General features: G+C 39.8%; 1 protein-coding gene across 5 annotated transcripts in view; it reads left to right on the top strand.

The window, feature by feature from the left end:
• Positions 1-393: 393 nt before the first annotated feature.
• Positions 394-14,277, top strand: part of LOC132104846 (probable E3 ubiquitin-protein ligase HERC1) — a 48,371-nt gene continuing 34,487 nt past the window's right edge. For all 5 annotated transcript variants that reach the window (XM_059510392.1, XM_059510387.1, XM_059510382.1 and 2 more), the window contains exons 1-18: positions 394-634; positions 3,711-4,654; positions 4,731-4,826; positions 6,500-6,694; positions 6,795-7,106; positions 7,223-7,319; positions 8,063-8,206; positions 8,419-8,546; positions 9,105-9,249; positions 9,814-9,985; positions 10,187-10,321; positions 10,784-10,949; positions 11,042-11,167; positions 11,271-11,483; positions 12,186-12,338; positions 12,418-12,550; positions 12,644-12,835; positions 14,038-14,253. In XM_059510392.1, the coding sequence (XP_059366375.1) occupies positions 3,740-4,654; positions 4,731-4,826; positions 6,500-6,694; positions 6,795-7,106; positions 7,223-7,319; positions 8,063-8,206; positions 8,419-8,546; positions 9,105-9,249; positions 9,814-9,985; positions 10,187-10,321; positions 10,784-10,949; positions 11,042-11,167; positions 11,271-11,483; positions 12,186-12,338; positions 12,418-12,550; positions 12,644-12,835; positions 14,038-14,253 (3,538 nt within the window). In that variant the 5' untranslated portion in view covers positions 394-634; positions 3,711-3,739. The remainder of the gene's footprint in view (positions 635-3,710; positions 4,655-4,730; positions 4,827-6,499; positions 6,695-6,794; positions 7,107-7,222; positions 7,320-8,062; positions 8,207-8,418; positions 8,547-9,104; positions 9,250-9,813; positions 9,986-10,186; positions 10,322-10,783; positions 10,950-11,041; positions 11,168-11,270; positions 11,484-12,185; positions 12,339-12,417; positions 12,551-12,643; positions 12,836-14,037; positions 14,254-14,277) is intronic.

Raw genomic sequence — 14,277 nt, 5'->3', positions numbered from 1 at the left:
CAATGTTGAATAGGGGTTGAATAATTATAGCAGTATTATTAAAAAATCTTATAACTCAAATATATTACATTATATATTGACAATATCACTTTTAATATGCCAGTGAACTGTTATAGATGCAAGTTTTATTAGATCCTGGATCTTCAGAAAAGCTTGTATTTGTAAAGTACTGCAGTCTCTAGGGGGTTGAATAATTTTGAACACAACTGTATAAAATTAAATACATTACATAGTGGGAATATTGCGTTGGATGTGTGTGTGAGAGAAAGAAAACTATTGCATCTCAAAGCATTTCAAATAACGAACTAATCTAGCCTATTGTGTGTGTTACAGAATCTATTTATTTTATAAAGGTATATATATGTCGAGCCGCTCAGGGCTGCGAGCGCTGTTGTTCTGTGCAGTGGGTAATGAATGATAAGGAGGGACTGAACACTGAGCCTGCTGTTGGGAGGGATTGAGCAGCAGTGCTCTCCTCACACCCAACTCGCAATTTTTCAGCCTTACCAGATCCTCAACCCAGCGATTACGAGCCTTTTCTGTCATGCACTGTCACATGCAGGTGCCGAGGGACCGTTAAGCAACATGAAAGCCACTTTTGTCCATGCACTGAATAGGCTTTTGGCAGTTTATGGTAAGCTCCAGCCTCACCTTCTCAGTTCTTTATTACCACAAACAGCAGACAGGTTTAAGACATTTCAAACATGACATTATGTGTAGTCTTCTTAACTTGCATTTCAGTAATTGTAACAGTCTATGTGTCAAATGCATGCCTCGTACATTGGGCAGATGATTGTGTGGGTGCATGATTTTAACGTGAAATATCAGCAGCTGAGCTGACTGTAAAGTGAGTTCATTACAGCTTGGCAACCCTAGACAAGCAGCTCCACAGCCGGGCTAATGCGACAATACCCGTGCTATATAGTCGTACACTCACAAGACAGTTGGGTATTTTACCTGGGGCTCTATTAATGTGATAATTCAGTCTAGGCATACAACAGAAGACGTAAAGTTAGTGAATCATTTCAGTGTAGTGGATTAGCTTAGCTTACTGGCGTATACTGGTCTGTTAGCTATGCTAATATGCTAACGCCTGTAAGTTTCGCTCTTTCTTGTAGTAGCACCGGGCTCTGGTAGCACTGAAAGACATTTCTTTTGAATATGTGTAACAAATATGCTACGGGTCTCGAATAAAAATTTAAGCAGTCAGATATTCCAGGAGAACGTATTTAAGTAACGCTGGTGATTAATGCAATGTGATGCGATGGGTTAGCCAGCTAGATGAATAAGCAAACCGCAAGATTGTCAAAACCAACACCGTCAATCGTTGCGACGCAAACAGCAGGGTGGAAAAATCACCATAATTTTCAGATAATCAAAGTGCTTGTTAGCAAGATATGATGATGTCTAGAGCAGAGCAATGGTTTAAAACAGGGGTGCCCAAACTCGGTCCTGGAGGGCCGGTGTCCTGCAGAGCATCCTTTCCCAATCAGACACACCTGAACAAGCTAATCAAGCTCTTACTAGACATAGCCTACTAGAAACCTCCAGGCAAGTGTGTTGAAGCAGGTTGGAGCTAAAATCTGCAGGACATCGGTCCTCCAGGACCGAGTTTGGTCACCCCTGGTTTAAAATAATCTCATTGTCTGCTGTAACAATGCATTAGCTGACAACCTGTAACTTTTAAACTGGATTATATAAAACAATTTGCTATAAGCATTTGCTAGTTTTGTTATTTTTTTCTGATAACCTTATAGTAGATAATCTGGTAGTTCAGAGTGGAATATACAGCCAGGTTCCTTGTAATCCTAATGTAGGGGCGAGTGTAATTAAAATGCTGTCTATGGTGTATACTGCCCATGGACTGTATCACTTGTATAACTAATATTTTAGCTACTAGCAACATGCACTTTAGTATTATATGATTTATTACATGTTCTCATTGGTAATTAAAAATGATTTTAAGAAGATTAATGTACTAAAAGCTGGAACGGTGTACTGATACGTTAGATACAATAAATATACATGTCTGTTTTATTTGTGTTATACTTTTGCACAGGTTTATAAGATTCAAAAGACAATAGTTTAAGAAGATGAAAATCATACCCTCTAATATTGGCCTACTTATGAAAGTTAGCTGACTAGATAAATAAGTTAATAATCAATGGAATGACTCAAGACCTACATTTCTACATATGTGTTCAGGCTGAGCAGCCAAAGGCTGTCATTTTGCTGGACGGAATCCAGGGAAGTCGTGGCCTAATGGTTAGAGAGTCGGACTCCCAATCGAAAGGTTGTGAGTTCGAGTCCCGGGCCGGCAGGAATTGTGGGTGGGGGGAGTGCATGTACAGTTCTCTCTCCACCTTCAATACCACGACTTAGGTGCCCTTGAGCAAGGCATCAAACCCCCAACTGCTCCCCGGGCGCCGCAGCATAAATGGCTGCCCACTGCTCCGGGTGTGTGCTCACAGTGTGTGTGTGTGTGTTCACTGCTCTGTGTGTGTGCATTTCGGATGGGTTAAATGCAGAGCACAAATTCTGAGTATGGGTCACCATACTTGGCTGAATGTCACTTCACTTTGATAGATAGATTGGCATATTGACAAGTATGTGTCATCACCGCCTCATCTGCACTTGATTTTTCTAGATGGGTCAGTTCTGAAGTTCATTTCTCAGATTCAAACTCTTTTTAGAATGAATGCAATGCATATTTCATCATCAACTTGTTTTTTAAATTTCTGGTTATGGTTACATGTATATCAGAATGTAGAGAGGTAGTTAATCTAAATGTATTCTTTAACCTTTTTATGCCAACAAAGGAAATGCTCGGTTTTTAATTTTTTAATTTTTTTTTTTTTCAGTTGCTTGGTAAGGAAAAGTGGTTTCTCTGCTAATGTGTGTGAGGCAGTTAATGTTTAAATTGATTTACTTTGGGATGCATGATCTACCAGTACCATATTGTTTACTGACTGATAATAGAAATTTTGTTTAAAAATCTATTTGTATCAGTCCATATTTTAAATACACTGCCATTCGAAAGTCAGTAAGATTTTTACTATGTTTTGGAAGGATGCCTCGTATACTCACCAACGCTGCATTTATTTGATCAAAAATGCAATAAAAATAAATGAAATCAAAAATGTAGTTTATTCCTGTAATGATAAAGCTAAATTTTCAGCAGCCATTACTCCAGTCTTCTGTGTCACATGATCGTTCAGAAATCATTCAGATATGCTGATTTGATTCTTAGTTGATTAGAAATGATGAAAACAGCTGCATACCATTTTTGTGGAAACGGGGTATGTTTTTACTGGATTCTTTGATGAATAGAAAGTTCAGAAGAACAGCATTAAATTGAAATAAAATCTTTTGTAACATTACATGTCCTTACTGTCATTTTTGATCAATTTAATGCATCCTTGCTAAATAAAAGAATACATTTTCCTAAAAAAAATAACATACTGACCTCAGACCTTTGAACAGTAGTGTCTATCATATGTTAATAGTATCATATAATAATATATAGAGTAATATCAAAATAAAATGCATATGTGTATGCTCATTCCCCTATATTTTTGTTTTTGTTTAGATTACCTTTGTCTGTACAAATAGTATAGTGTTAATATTGACCATTTAAAATAATGGTCCCACCTGTATCAAATATTAATATAGCTGCATCCGTAGATTCACTGTACCTCTTTACCTCTCAGATGTGACGGTGAGGTTTTAAGGTGGCACGATGGCTGCGATGATACCACCAGTAAAACTAAAATGGTTGGAGCACCTCAACAGCTCCTGGATCGCTGAGGACAGCGAGTCCATCTCCACCCGTGAAGGGGTCGCTCTTCTCTATGGCAAGCTGCTGGCCAATAAGGAGGTGGTTCTTCTCCCTCAGCAGGTGCTATGTCTGAAGGGCCCTCAGCTGCCAGACTTTGAGCGAGAGTGTCTGTCCAGCGATGAACAGGAGCATTATCTTGACGCGCTGCTGGCCAGTCAGCTTGCTCTGGCCAAGACGGTATGCTCAGATTCGCCCTTCGCAACTGCCCTACGCAAACGTCTGCTTGTGCTGCAGCGGGTTTTTTATGCACTTTCCAACAAATACCATGACAAGGGCAAGGTCAAACAGCAACAGCACTCGACCGAAAACACTCTGGGTTCTGCGGACTTACAAGCAATTAGCGAGCGGCCACGCTCTAGTACAGACGCCCTCATTGAGATGGGCGTGCGAACAGGTCTTAGTTTGCTTTTTGCTTTGCTCAGGCAGAGCTGGACACTTCCTCCGGCTGGTCCAGGGATCAATCTCTGCAATGATGTCATCACCACAGCAATCGAAGTGGTGGGCTCCCTTCCGCCCCTCTCTTTGGCCAATGAGAGCAAGATTCCACCGATGGGTTTGGACTGCCTGGCCCAGGTCACCACGTTTCTGAAAGGAGTCACCATGCGGAACTCGGGGGCCGATGTGGTGGGAAGGAGGCTGGCATGTGAGCTTCTGCTGGGATTGGCAGCGCAACGAGGGTCGCTGCGCTACCTGCTGGAGTGGGTTGAGATGGCCCTGGCTGCATCGGCCGGAGTCAGCAACCTGGAGCAGAGCCAGGAGGGGCTGATGGGATACGACTGCTTCATGAACATTCTGATGCAGATGAGGCGTTCACTGGTACATGCTCACTAAAACACACATACACTGATGACATAGTGTTGGATGTTAAATGACTGACTGTCTGGTGTTGTAGGGGTCATCTGCTGATCGCAGCCAATGGAGGGAGCCGGCCCGCACGCCTGATGGTCTCTGCTCCCTGTACGAGGCTGCACTTTGTCTGTTTGAGGAGGTAAAATACAAATATATTACAATATGTAGTATAGATAAGAGGAGGCCATGTCAATTTGATGCGTGAATCCCTCAATGAAGAACAGTTACTATGTTTGGTTCTTTGATATATAACCCTGTGAAGCCTGACGTTTAATAAAATCAGATTTTATTATTAGTTTTTATCATGTTGATTATGTAGAGGCCTTAAAATTGGATGTTTCAGAAATTATACCATAGGCTTAATCGCGTTATGAAAACAGAACTTTAAATGTTATCGCCCTAGTTTTGTTTTTCCAAATGTAGGACGTCTTTCATAAGGTTTTTACACATTCAGTTCATTCAAGTTCTCAGTAGTCCAGTTGACCAATTGTAATGACCTAGAATAGAGTGAAATAGTTGTAATATTTGGTGATATAATTTGTCAGCATAAAAGAGTCTTTGTTATTTTTTCTGTTTATTCTCTCATTCTTGAAACGTAGGCAGCTGCTGCCAATGTTGTATTTTTATAACAATCGACGCAAATCTGGGCCAAAAATAAATGTAAATCAGTTTAGCCACAATATTATACTGTTGGGGATTTGTGGGATTATGTTGATATGCTTTGCAGCTAACTGCCCTTTCTTGAATGGTATTGATTTCAGATTATGATGTTACCCCCTAAGCCAATCTCTTTTTCAGATTGGACTAAGCATCATCAGCAGGATAATTATTTGTAATGATTAAATCTTGGTTCATCTATGAAGAGAGCATGCACCGCATGCTCATGTACCTAAAACAATACATAAAAAAGTTGTTTTTCGACCAATATTGGGGTAAAACAAAAGTAAGCGCATAAAATTTTATAATTCCTTAAAAGTCTTTTCATGTACACATGCAAAGTGTTTCCCACTGACTTCAAACTCTATTTGTGGTGGCATTTTTTGAAATTGTAGAAATTTCCTTGCAAGGAAGCTCCAAATATGCCTTGCAGATGTAAATGGAACGCTCCATGATATTCCTAATATGGAGAAAGGCATCCAGCTATCGCTGTAGCTCATTATGATAGAAACGCTTTAAATGATCGAATATGAAGGCAATAAACACACGGCCACGGCAATATAAGAATAAAGTGTGCTTATAATGTAATGTAAATTGACATAGCATTTATTATATTGTTGATGTTGTGGCATTCCACCACAAATAAATCAATGAATGGGAATCACTGTATACAGAAATGGTTTATAAATAAACATAAATCAAATAAAGAGAAACCCCTTACTGCTCTTGGCAGGACCACTTTAGCTGTATTAGGCCATTTCCAACCTAACATTGTCATAATTTTGATTATAGGCCTGCTTTTCAGTCAAAATCATTGAATCAGTCTTAATGTATGAATGCGTGTCAGTACAGACTTGAAACAATATATACAGTATATATTTTCCTTGAGTGATTTGTCCTCTGATTTCCTCTTGTCATCCAGTAAACCCAGTTTCAAATGCCATTGTGCACAACTAGAAGAGAATTTCTGCTGCTTTAAGATACATGCTATAACAAGCTGCACAACAATTCAGTCCTGTTGTATCTAAAAATAGAAAATTATGATTATATATGATACCAAACTTTGGCATTAGATTTTTTGTTTGTTATCATGTGGGCTAGAATTGTGCCATGTGTTTGACACCCTAACCTTGTTTTAAATCGGTTTCCTGATAGGTGTGTCGCATGGCTTCAGACTACTCCAGAACGTGTGCGAGTCCAGACAGTATCCAGACAGGTGAGGCAGCCATGGTATCTGAGACCTGTGAGGTCTATGTGTGGGGCAGCAACAGCAGCCACCAGCTTGTAGAGGGCACGCAAGAGAAAATTCTCCAGCCCAAACTCGCTCCCAGCTTCAGTGATGCACAAACGGTAGAAAGCATATTCATTTTAACTATTCATACAGTGTTAGTGTTAGTATCCCCCTCCATGCTCACAATCCATGCTTGCTAAATACATCTCGTGTCTTCAGATTGAAGCTGGCCAGTACTGCACATTTGTCATCTCCTCTGATGGTTCAGTCCGAGCGTGTGGGAAGGGCAGCTATGGGCGCCTGGGCTTGGGTGACTCAAACAACCAGTCCACCCTTAAGAAGCTGACCTTTGAACCTCACCGTGCCAATAAGAAAGTTTCATCATCCAAAGGCTCAGACGGGCACACATTAGCCTTCACCAGTGAGGGAGAGGTGTTCAGCTGGGGTGATGGAGACTATGGAAAACTAGGTCATGGCAATAGCTCTACCCAGAAGTACCCCAAACTAATACAGGGCTCTCTACAAGGAAAGGTACTATATTCATGCAGTAGTTATGCATCACTTGAGCTTTTTGAACACTCAGAATGGATCTGTGGGTGGGTTTAAATGATTAATGTCTTCTACTGCTTGTGTGTGTTTGTTTGTAGGTGGTGGTTTGTGTTTCAGCAGGGTATAGACACAGCGCTGCGGTCAGTGAGGATGGAGAGCTCTACACCTGGGGAGAGGGCGACTTTGGTAGATTAGGTATGCAGTTGTCTGTATATACATTTTATTTTCATTAAACACATTCGTTCAAAAAAAAAAAAGTTTCTGGTTTCAACATTAATGGCTGCTGAAAATTCAGCTTTGCCATTATATGAATACAGTGCATTTTAAAATATATTAAAATAGTAAATGTTTATTTTTAGATAATAATTAAATGTTGCTTTATTACTCTTTTTTTTTTTTATTGCATTTTTTTAACAAATAAATGCTGAAAAAATGTCTTTATATGTAACTATATAATATATTTAGCAATCACCTAATTCATTACGTGGCACAAAGTGATTGGCCGGCAGCCAATTAGCTTACTTGCTCAACATTTAAATAGTCTGATTCAGTGTTCACTGTAAGCTGGTCCTGCAGCGTGCTTTCAGAGTTCCTCTGAAATCCTCCATCTCCCCCATCTCCACCTGTATAGATCTGCTAAGGATTTTATGTATGCCTATTTATGCAGTAGCAGCATATCTTATGTGCTCACAGCAGCATGCCAACAGAATGGCAGTAGCGAGTCTATACTTGCTCTGCAGCAGCAGAGAGCGTAGTGGACCAAGTCTGCTAAGACCAAATACATTAACATTGTCGTATCCTTTAAAATGCTTAAAATTGTTGTGATTTAAAAAATAAGAATATTTGTTAACTAATGCACATAACATTTTATCTTGCTTGATTTTGTGTTGACATTTGTGTGTATGTGCATCATTGATTATGCTTGTCTACACTTGTAGGTCATGGAGACAGTAACAGTAGGAACATTCCCACTCTAGTTAAAGACATCAGTAATGTAGGTGAGGTGTCTTGTGGAAGCTCCCACACCATTGCACTGTCTAAAGATGGACGTACAGTCTGGTCATTTGGAGGTGGAGACAATGGTGAGTTGAGTTAACCTACACCACTTATTCTACTGAGGAGACATTTGAGATTGAGGCACTCACTATGCACTTAGCCAGCAGCTGCATCTCGATGTGCTTGTTACCTTCTCTACTTTGTGCACATCTAGTCATTATTGTTTGTTAAGTTGCTGTATATGTGATAATAAAGATTAACTGAAGACTATTACACCTTAGTATTTGTTTATCTGCAGGGAAACTGGGTCATGGTGATACCAATCGTGTGTATAAACCTAAGGTGGTGGAGGCGCTCCAAGGAATGTTCATTCGCAAAGTATGTGCTGGCAGTCAGTCATCTCTGGCCCTCACCTCTACTGGTCAGGTATGAGACCTTGCTAAACTAGAAATTATTAAAGTGTCCCTATTATTCCATTTGTGAAATGTAGCTCTATGTGAATGTAAACTACCTACAAAGTTGTGAAGCCGACAGTTGTATTTATGAAGTAAAATCAATACCATTTTTCTCTCCGGAGCTGTCATTCAGTTATGCCAATGGGCGCTTAGTTTCTGACACACACTGTCTGCATTAAATCAATAACAACGGACAGGGCTATCTGACCAATCAGAGCATAGTAGGCTCACGGAAAGGAGGGGTTTAGATAGACTAAATCTTATAACTGCTTCGTATGAATAGTTTACAAATCATTGAGAAATACAGTGAAATTTAATTTATATCATGAGAAAATGAAAGTGTGACCTTGCATGCATGTAATCTGGTTGTAGGAGACTCCTGAAACAATATTAGGAACCTCAAAAAGGGCATATTGGGGGCACTTTAATTTTTAATGACAAAATTAGTGGCATTACAAAATTTGGGGCAGTTATGAGTTCATGTTGATTGATAATTTTAAACACACTATTATCTGTGTTTATTTTGCAGGTTTACTCTTGGGGCTGTGGTGCGTGTCTTGGCTGTGGTTCATCGGAGGCCACTGCGCTAAGGCCAAAACTGGTTGAAGAACTTGCCACAACCAGAGTGGTAGACATCTCCATAGGAGACAGCCACTGCCTTGCTTTATCACATGGTAAGGGATCACCGCAAGCCCTATGAATTGAGTGCACAAAACTATGGCTTTATCTGGTATGCTTAAGTGGCTGGTAGTGAAACAACATGAAAATGAAATTAAAATGAGGCTGTAAGGGATATAACTACATTGCTTTCAGTGGATTTTACTGATGTTTAACAGCATGCCAATTGTTCAGCTGGCAAAATGGGTTTAAGAAAAAAAAATAGTCTTGTTGGGGCTGTACTGTAAGGGTTGTGTGAACTGTAGTGGTGATAGTGTGATAGTGGAGAGAGAGGAGGGTCAGATCAGTAGCAGAAGGGTATGTGCTGAGTCAGACTCAGATAAGGTGAAGCAAGGGGGCCTCACACATGATGTCACAGACAATTTGACGCTGTGTACTTAAGCAGAACATGTGCCGTTCATGTGCATTGCGAAATGTTCAAGTGATCTTTTAGGGCATGCTGCTGTCACACATCTGCATTTCACTATGCATAAGACTGAAATGTGATTCATAAAATTACATGCAAATATGCTAAATAGTTGCTCTTACATTTCATTTTTTTGTGGATGTTTTTGTTACAGACAATGAAGTGTATGCCTGGGGGAATAACTCAATGGGTCAGTGCGGTCAAGGGAATTCCACAGGCCCCATCACCAAACCCAAGAAGGTGATTGGTTTAGATGGAGTGGCTATTCAGCAGATCACTGCTGGCACCTCCCACAGCCTGGCATGGACTGCCCTCCCGAGAGACAGGTTAGCAAGTCTGTTAAACCCTTTTATAATCTTTACCCTGTACGTAAATAGACAATATTTTTCTTATGTATTTGTGTCATTAAGTTTGTTAATTCCTATAGCAAGAAGTTTCTTATTCAATTTTTTTCTTCTTTATTCTAATAGTTTTTTTTTTTTTACATTTCCATATCTAAGCTATTAATCTTATGTGTATGAATACAGGCAGGTGGTGGCCTGGCATAGGCCATACTGTGTGGACCTCGAAGAAAGCACTTTCTCTCACCTGCGCTCATTTCTGGAACGATACTGTGACGGTATCAACAACGAGATCCCACCGCTGCCTTTCCCATCTTCCAAGTGTGTGTTCTGCCACCACCATTGACTTTAGTCAGGGTAGCACCGTATTTAATTTTTGACAGGAATGAAAATGAAGCTGTGAGAAATCGAAGTATAAGTCATTGATTGGATTGTACTGTTGTTTAACAACAGCAGGAATGGCTTTCTGAAAGAAAGAAAAAATAGTAGACAAACTCTATAAAAGGATCTAGGACCTTTTATATACTTAATATCTCCTTCACTGCTTCATTTCCATCTGTGTAAAATTCAATAATGTGTCTAACCTGACTAAGGTCTATAGATGAGTGAAGCTTGTTTTTTTTAAATGCATTAAATATCACTGTAGAATTAATGCTGCTGATAATGTTGTTTACTTTGAGATCAAATTTCAATTGATTTTCTAAACCGTCCTGAAGGTTATTAAATATTAAGCCTGTGCATTCTTGCACCATGGAGGGAGTAAAATAGTTTTTGGGCCTACAGGGAGCATCATAACTTCTTGAAACTCTGTCTACGGCTCTTGTCCAATCACCTGGCTCTAGCGCTGGCGGGTGGCGTGGCCACCAGTATCTTGGGACGACAAGCGCGGCCTCTCCGTAATCTGCTTTTCAGACTGATGGATGCGTCAGTTCCAGATGAAATCCAGGAGGTCTGTGTTTGCTTGTGTTTTTCCACATATTTGTTTCTGTGATGGTTTACTGTGGCCTGTATTTTTCTCTGATCATTGTTTGCATTTTGTAGGCTGTCATCGAGACTCTGTCCGTGGGAGCGACGATGCTGCTGCCTCCTCTGAGAGAGAGAATGGAGTTACTGCACTCGCTACTCCCTCAAGGACCAGACCGATGGGAGAGCCTCTCCAAAGGACAGGTATGAGCTTGTGCCTGTTTGTAAAGAGCACACAATTTAAGTTAACTTACAAAAGCATCTGTCAGTCATATCTGTGTGTGTGTGTGTTTTTTTTTTGTCACAGAGGATGCAGCTGGACATAATCCTCACTAGTCTGCAGGATCACACCCATGTGGCATCTCTGCTGGGGTACAGCTGTCCTCCAGACGCCTCTGAGACTCCCGCTCTACCCTCCGACTCTACGCATGTTTCTGGCACTCATTCTGATACACATCCTGACACACACTTGGCAGAGATCCTCATGAAAACTCTACTCAGGAACCTGGGCTTTTATACGGTCAGTTCTGCAGATTAAAACCTTGAGGCCCTTTTTTCGCTGTCAGTCAGCTTTGTTTTATCTTTATCTTGATTTACACACTTAGGTTAAATTGTCATTTTGCCATATGAACATTTGGTCAGTAATAATAAAGTTTCACAGAGTTTTAGACTGCAAAAAGTGCTTGCTTCATTTCGAGACTTTCGTCATTAAATGTAACGATAACATTCAGTTTAGTAAGTGACTCAGATGTTGATTCAGTGACCGCTGATTCATACAATAAAAAATTTGTCAGACTGATTCATATCAGTGACTCTAGTTTTTTAATCTTTTTCTGTGATGCATTAAACTAATCCCCTCATAAGACCTACAAAACCTACAACCTACAAAGACATCACAAAAGAAATATGTTTTTTTGCCATTATTCTGCTGTACATATATTTTATCTCTGTATATTTGCTGTTGTGAATGTCAAGGGCATTCAAATTATGTTTTATTCAGTGCGGTTTGACTAGTGCTCTTATCAGCCTAGTGCATCTTGGTCAGGTAAATATGTAAACAGTATTTTAGATGAATGTAAACTGATTCAAGAGGATAAATTGGATATGGGTCACCTTATTTATATCTGTGTATTACACCTACAGTGTAAATGCAGCCTCTGATATAGACTTCTGATTATCGTCTCAACCTGTTTTCCTGTGTGCATGTTTGTTAACCAAACAGGATCAGGCGTTTGGAGAGCTGGAGAAGAACAGTGATAAGATCTTACAGGGAACATCTTCATCTGATAGCAGCCAACCAGCTCACCTCCATGAACTGCTCTGTTCTTTACAGAAGCAACTACTAGCTTATTGCCATATCAACTGTGTTACAGAGGTACATACACATCCGAATAGATATACAAATCCACACACAAATTTCCATTTTCTTCCATATGTTAATCTGTGTTTTTCAGGGCTCCAGTAGTGTGGCACACCTCCACAAACACCTGCAGTTATTATTGCCACATGCCACAGATATCTATAATCGCTCTGCAACTCTTCTGAGAGAAAGCTCTGGAAATGGCAGCGTTCGTGAGAAGCTACGAGGTATATCAATGTACACACACATTTAAGATAAACTCATTTATTTTCTAAATGTTAATGGACCTGCTAATTTTTCCCTGTGCTTGTTTGTGGTAGATGTGATCTACATGTCTGCAGCTGGCAGTATGCTGTGTCAGATTGTGACGTCTTTGCTGTTGTTGCCTGTTTGGGTGGCGCGGCCGCTGCTCAGCTACCTCTTAGACCTGCTTCCCTCTCTGGATCGTCTCAACAGACTTCTGCCTGCCGCCACACCTCTGGAGGAACAGGAGCTGCAGTGGCCACTACATGGTCAGACTTTCACCTTCATATGATAAATAGCAAATTTAAGTTTAAATTTACAATGCATACACACACACACACACACACACACATATATGTATATGTATGTATATAGATTTTACTGGTTATGAGTATATGTGTGTGTATATATGCAGGGGTTCACAAAAGTGTTCCGCAGGTCCCCATGCACAACCAAAATAAAAAAGCGCTATATAAGTTCTGACATCGCATCTGTGCATCGTTATGGTTGACAGCTGTTAATGCACAATTACCATTTTAGATTGACAAATTATACTATATCATATTTCTTTTCAAACTGAAAGCATAAATCTAGGCTATCCCATGCCGTTTTCAAAGCACAATGCATAACTGTGACATTAATTCACTGACACTTTAATCAGCGGCAGCACTTTAATAACTGGAAGCACGTATACTTACTTGCTGGCAACCCGCCAAAATAAAAGCCTGCTGATTTTAAGAATGAAAGTGATGAAAGGGCTTTTATTACTTTTATCAAAAGCGACTTACAATTGGGGAATAGATAAAGCTAAGAGGCAAACAAAGTAGTAGTAGTAAATATTCACATTTTTACTTTTAAGTTTACTATAAAATAATTGTATGTGTATTTAATAGTAGGCCTACCTTTTATTTTAAATAATATTATCACACATTATTAGTTTATTATATAAGAAAAACCTAAATAAATAAAGTGCAATAATATTATAACCATTATTAATCAATCTTTTATAGTTATATTTAATTGGTCATGCTATATGCAGTGTGAGGACCAAACCAAATTTCTAGGTTTAGTTTATGCTTTCAGTTTGATAAAACAGCATGGGATAGCCTAGATTTATGAGAACTAGACTGAAAAATTGATAGGCACCCCTGTAAAAACAATTCTGTAATATTAAAATATAATTGAACATGTTACAGATCTTGTGTTTTAGCATTTTAATAAACTTGACAGAGTTTGATCTTTAAAGAAAATCATTGTAACCAATCTTGCGTGCCCCATGCCCCTTCCTCCGGTTTAAGAGCCGCTCAACACTCAAAAACCACTCATCTCTCATTCAGTTAAACTTCAGAAAATGTAAGCAATAAGCTTAGGTTGATAATTTAGTTATAAATTATTACTTTTCATTTGAATTCTTTCCCTTCACTCCCACATCCTATTATCCAATTGTTTTCCCTTATCCTTCTTCCTGTAGGCACTCCAGATCTGGTTGATCCAGTATGTGTTTCAGGATCGGCACAGTGCTGGGTTTGGTTGGTGGATCTGGAGCGTACTGTAGCGCTGCTGGTGGGACGTTGTCTCGGAGGAATGCTGCAGGGAGCCCCACCCTCACCAGAGGAACAGCACACTACCCATTGGCTCAAAACACCGCTTTTTAGTAATGGCTTAGAGACTGATATACCCCAGCTTGGTATGTACACACACATTGCAGTTC

The sequence above is a fragment of the Carassius carassius genome, chromosome 2 (assembly GCF_963082965.1).
Source record: "Carassius carassius chromosome 2, fCarCar2.1, whole genome shotgun sequence".
In the NCBI taxonomy this organism is placed as follows: Eukaryota; Metazoa; Chordata; class Actinopteri; order Cypriniformes; family Cyprinidae; genus Carassius; species Carassius carassius.
This window is presented reverse-complemented; position numbering and strand designations above follow the sequence as displayed.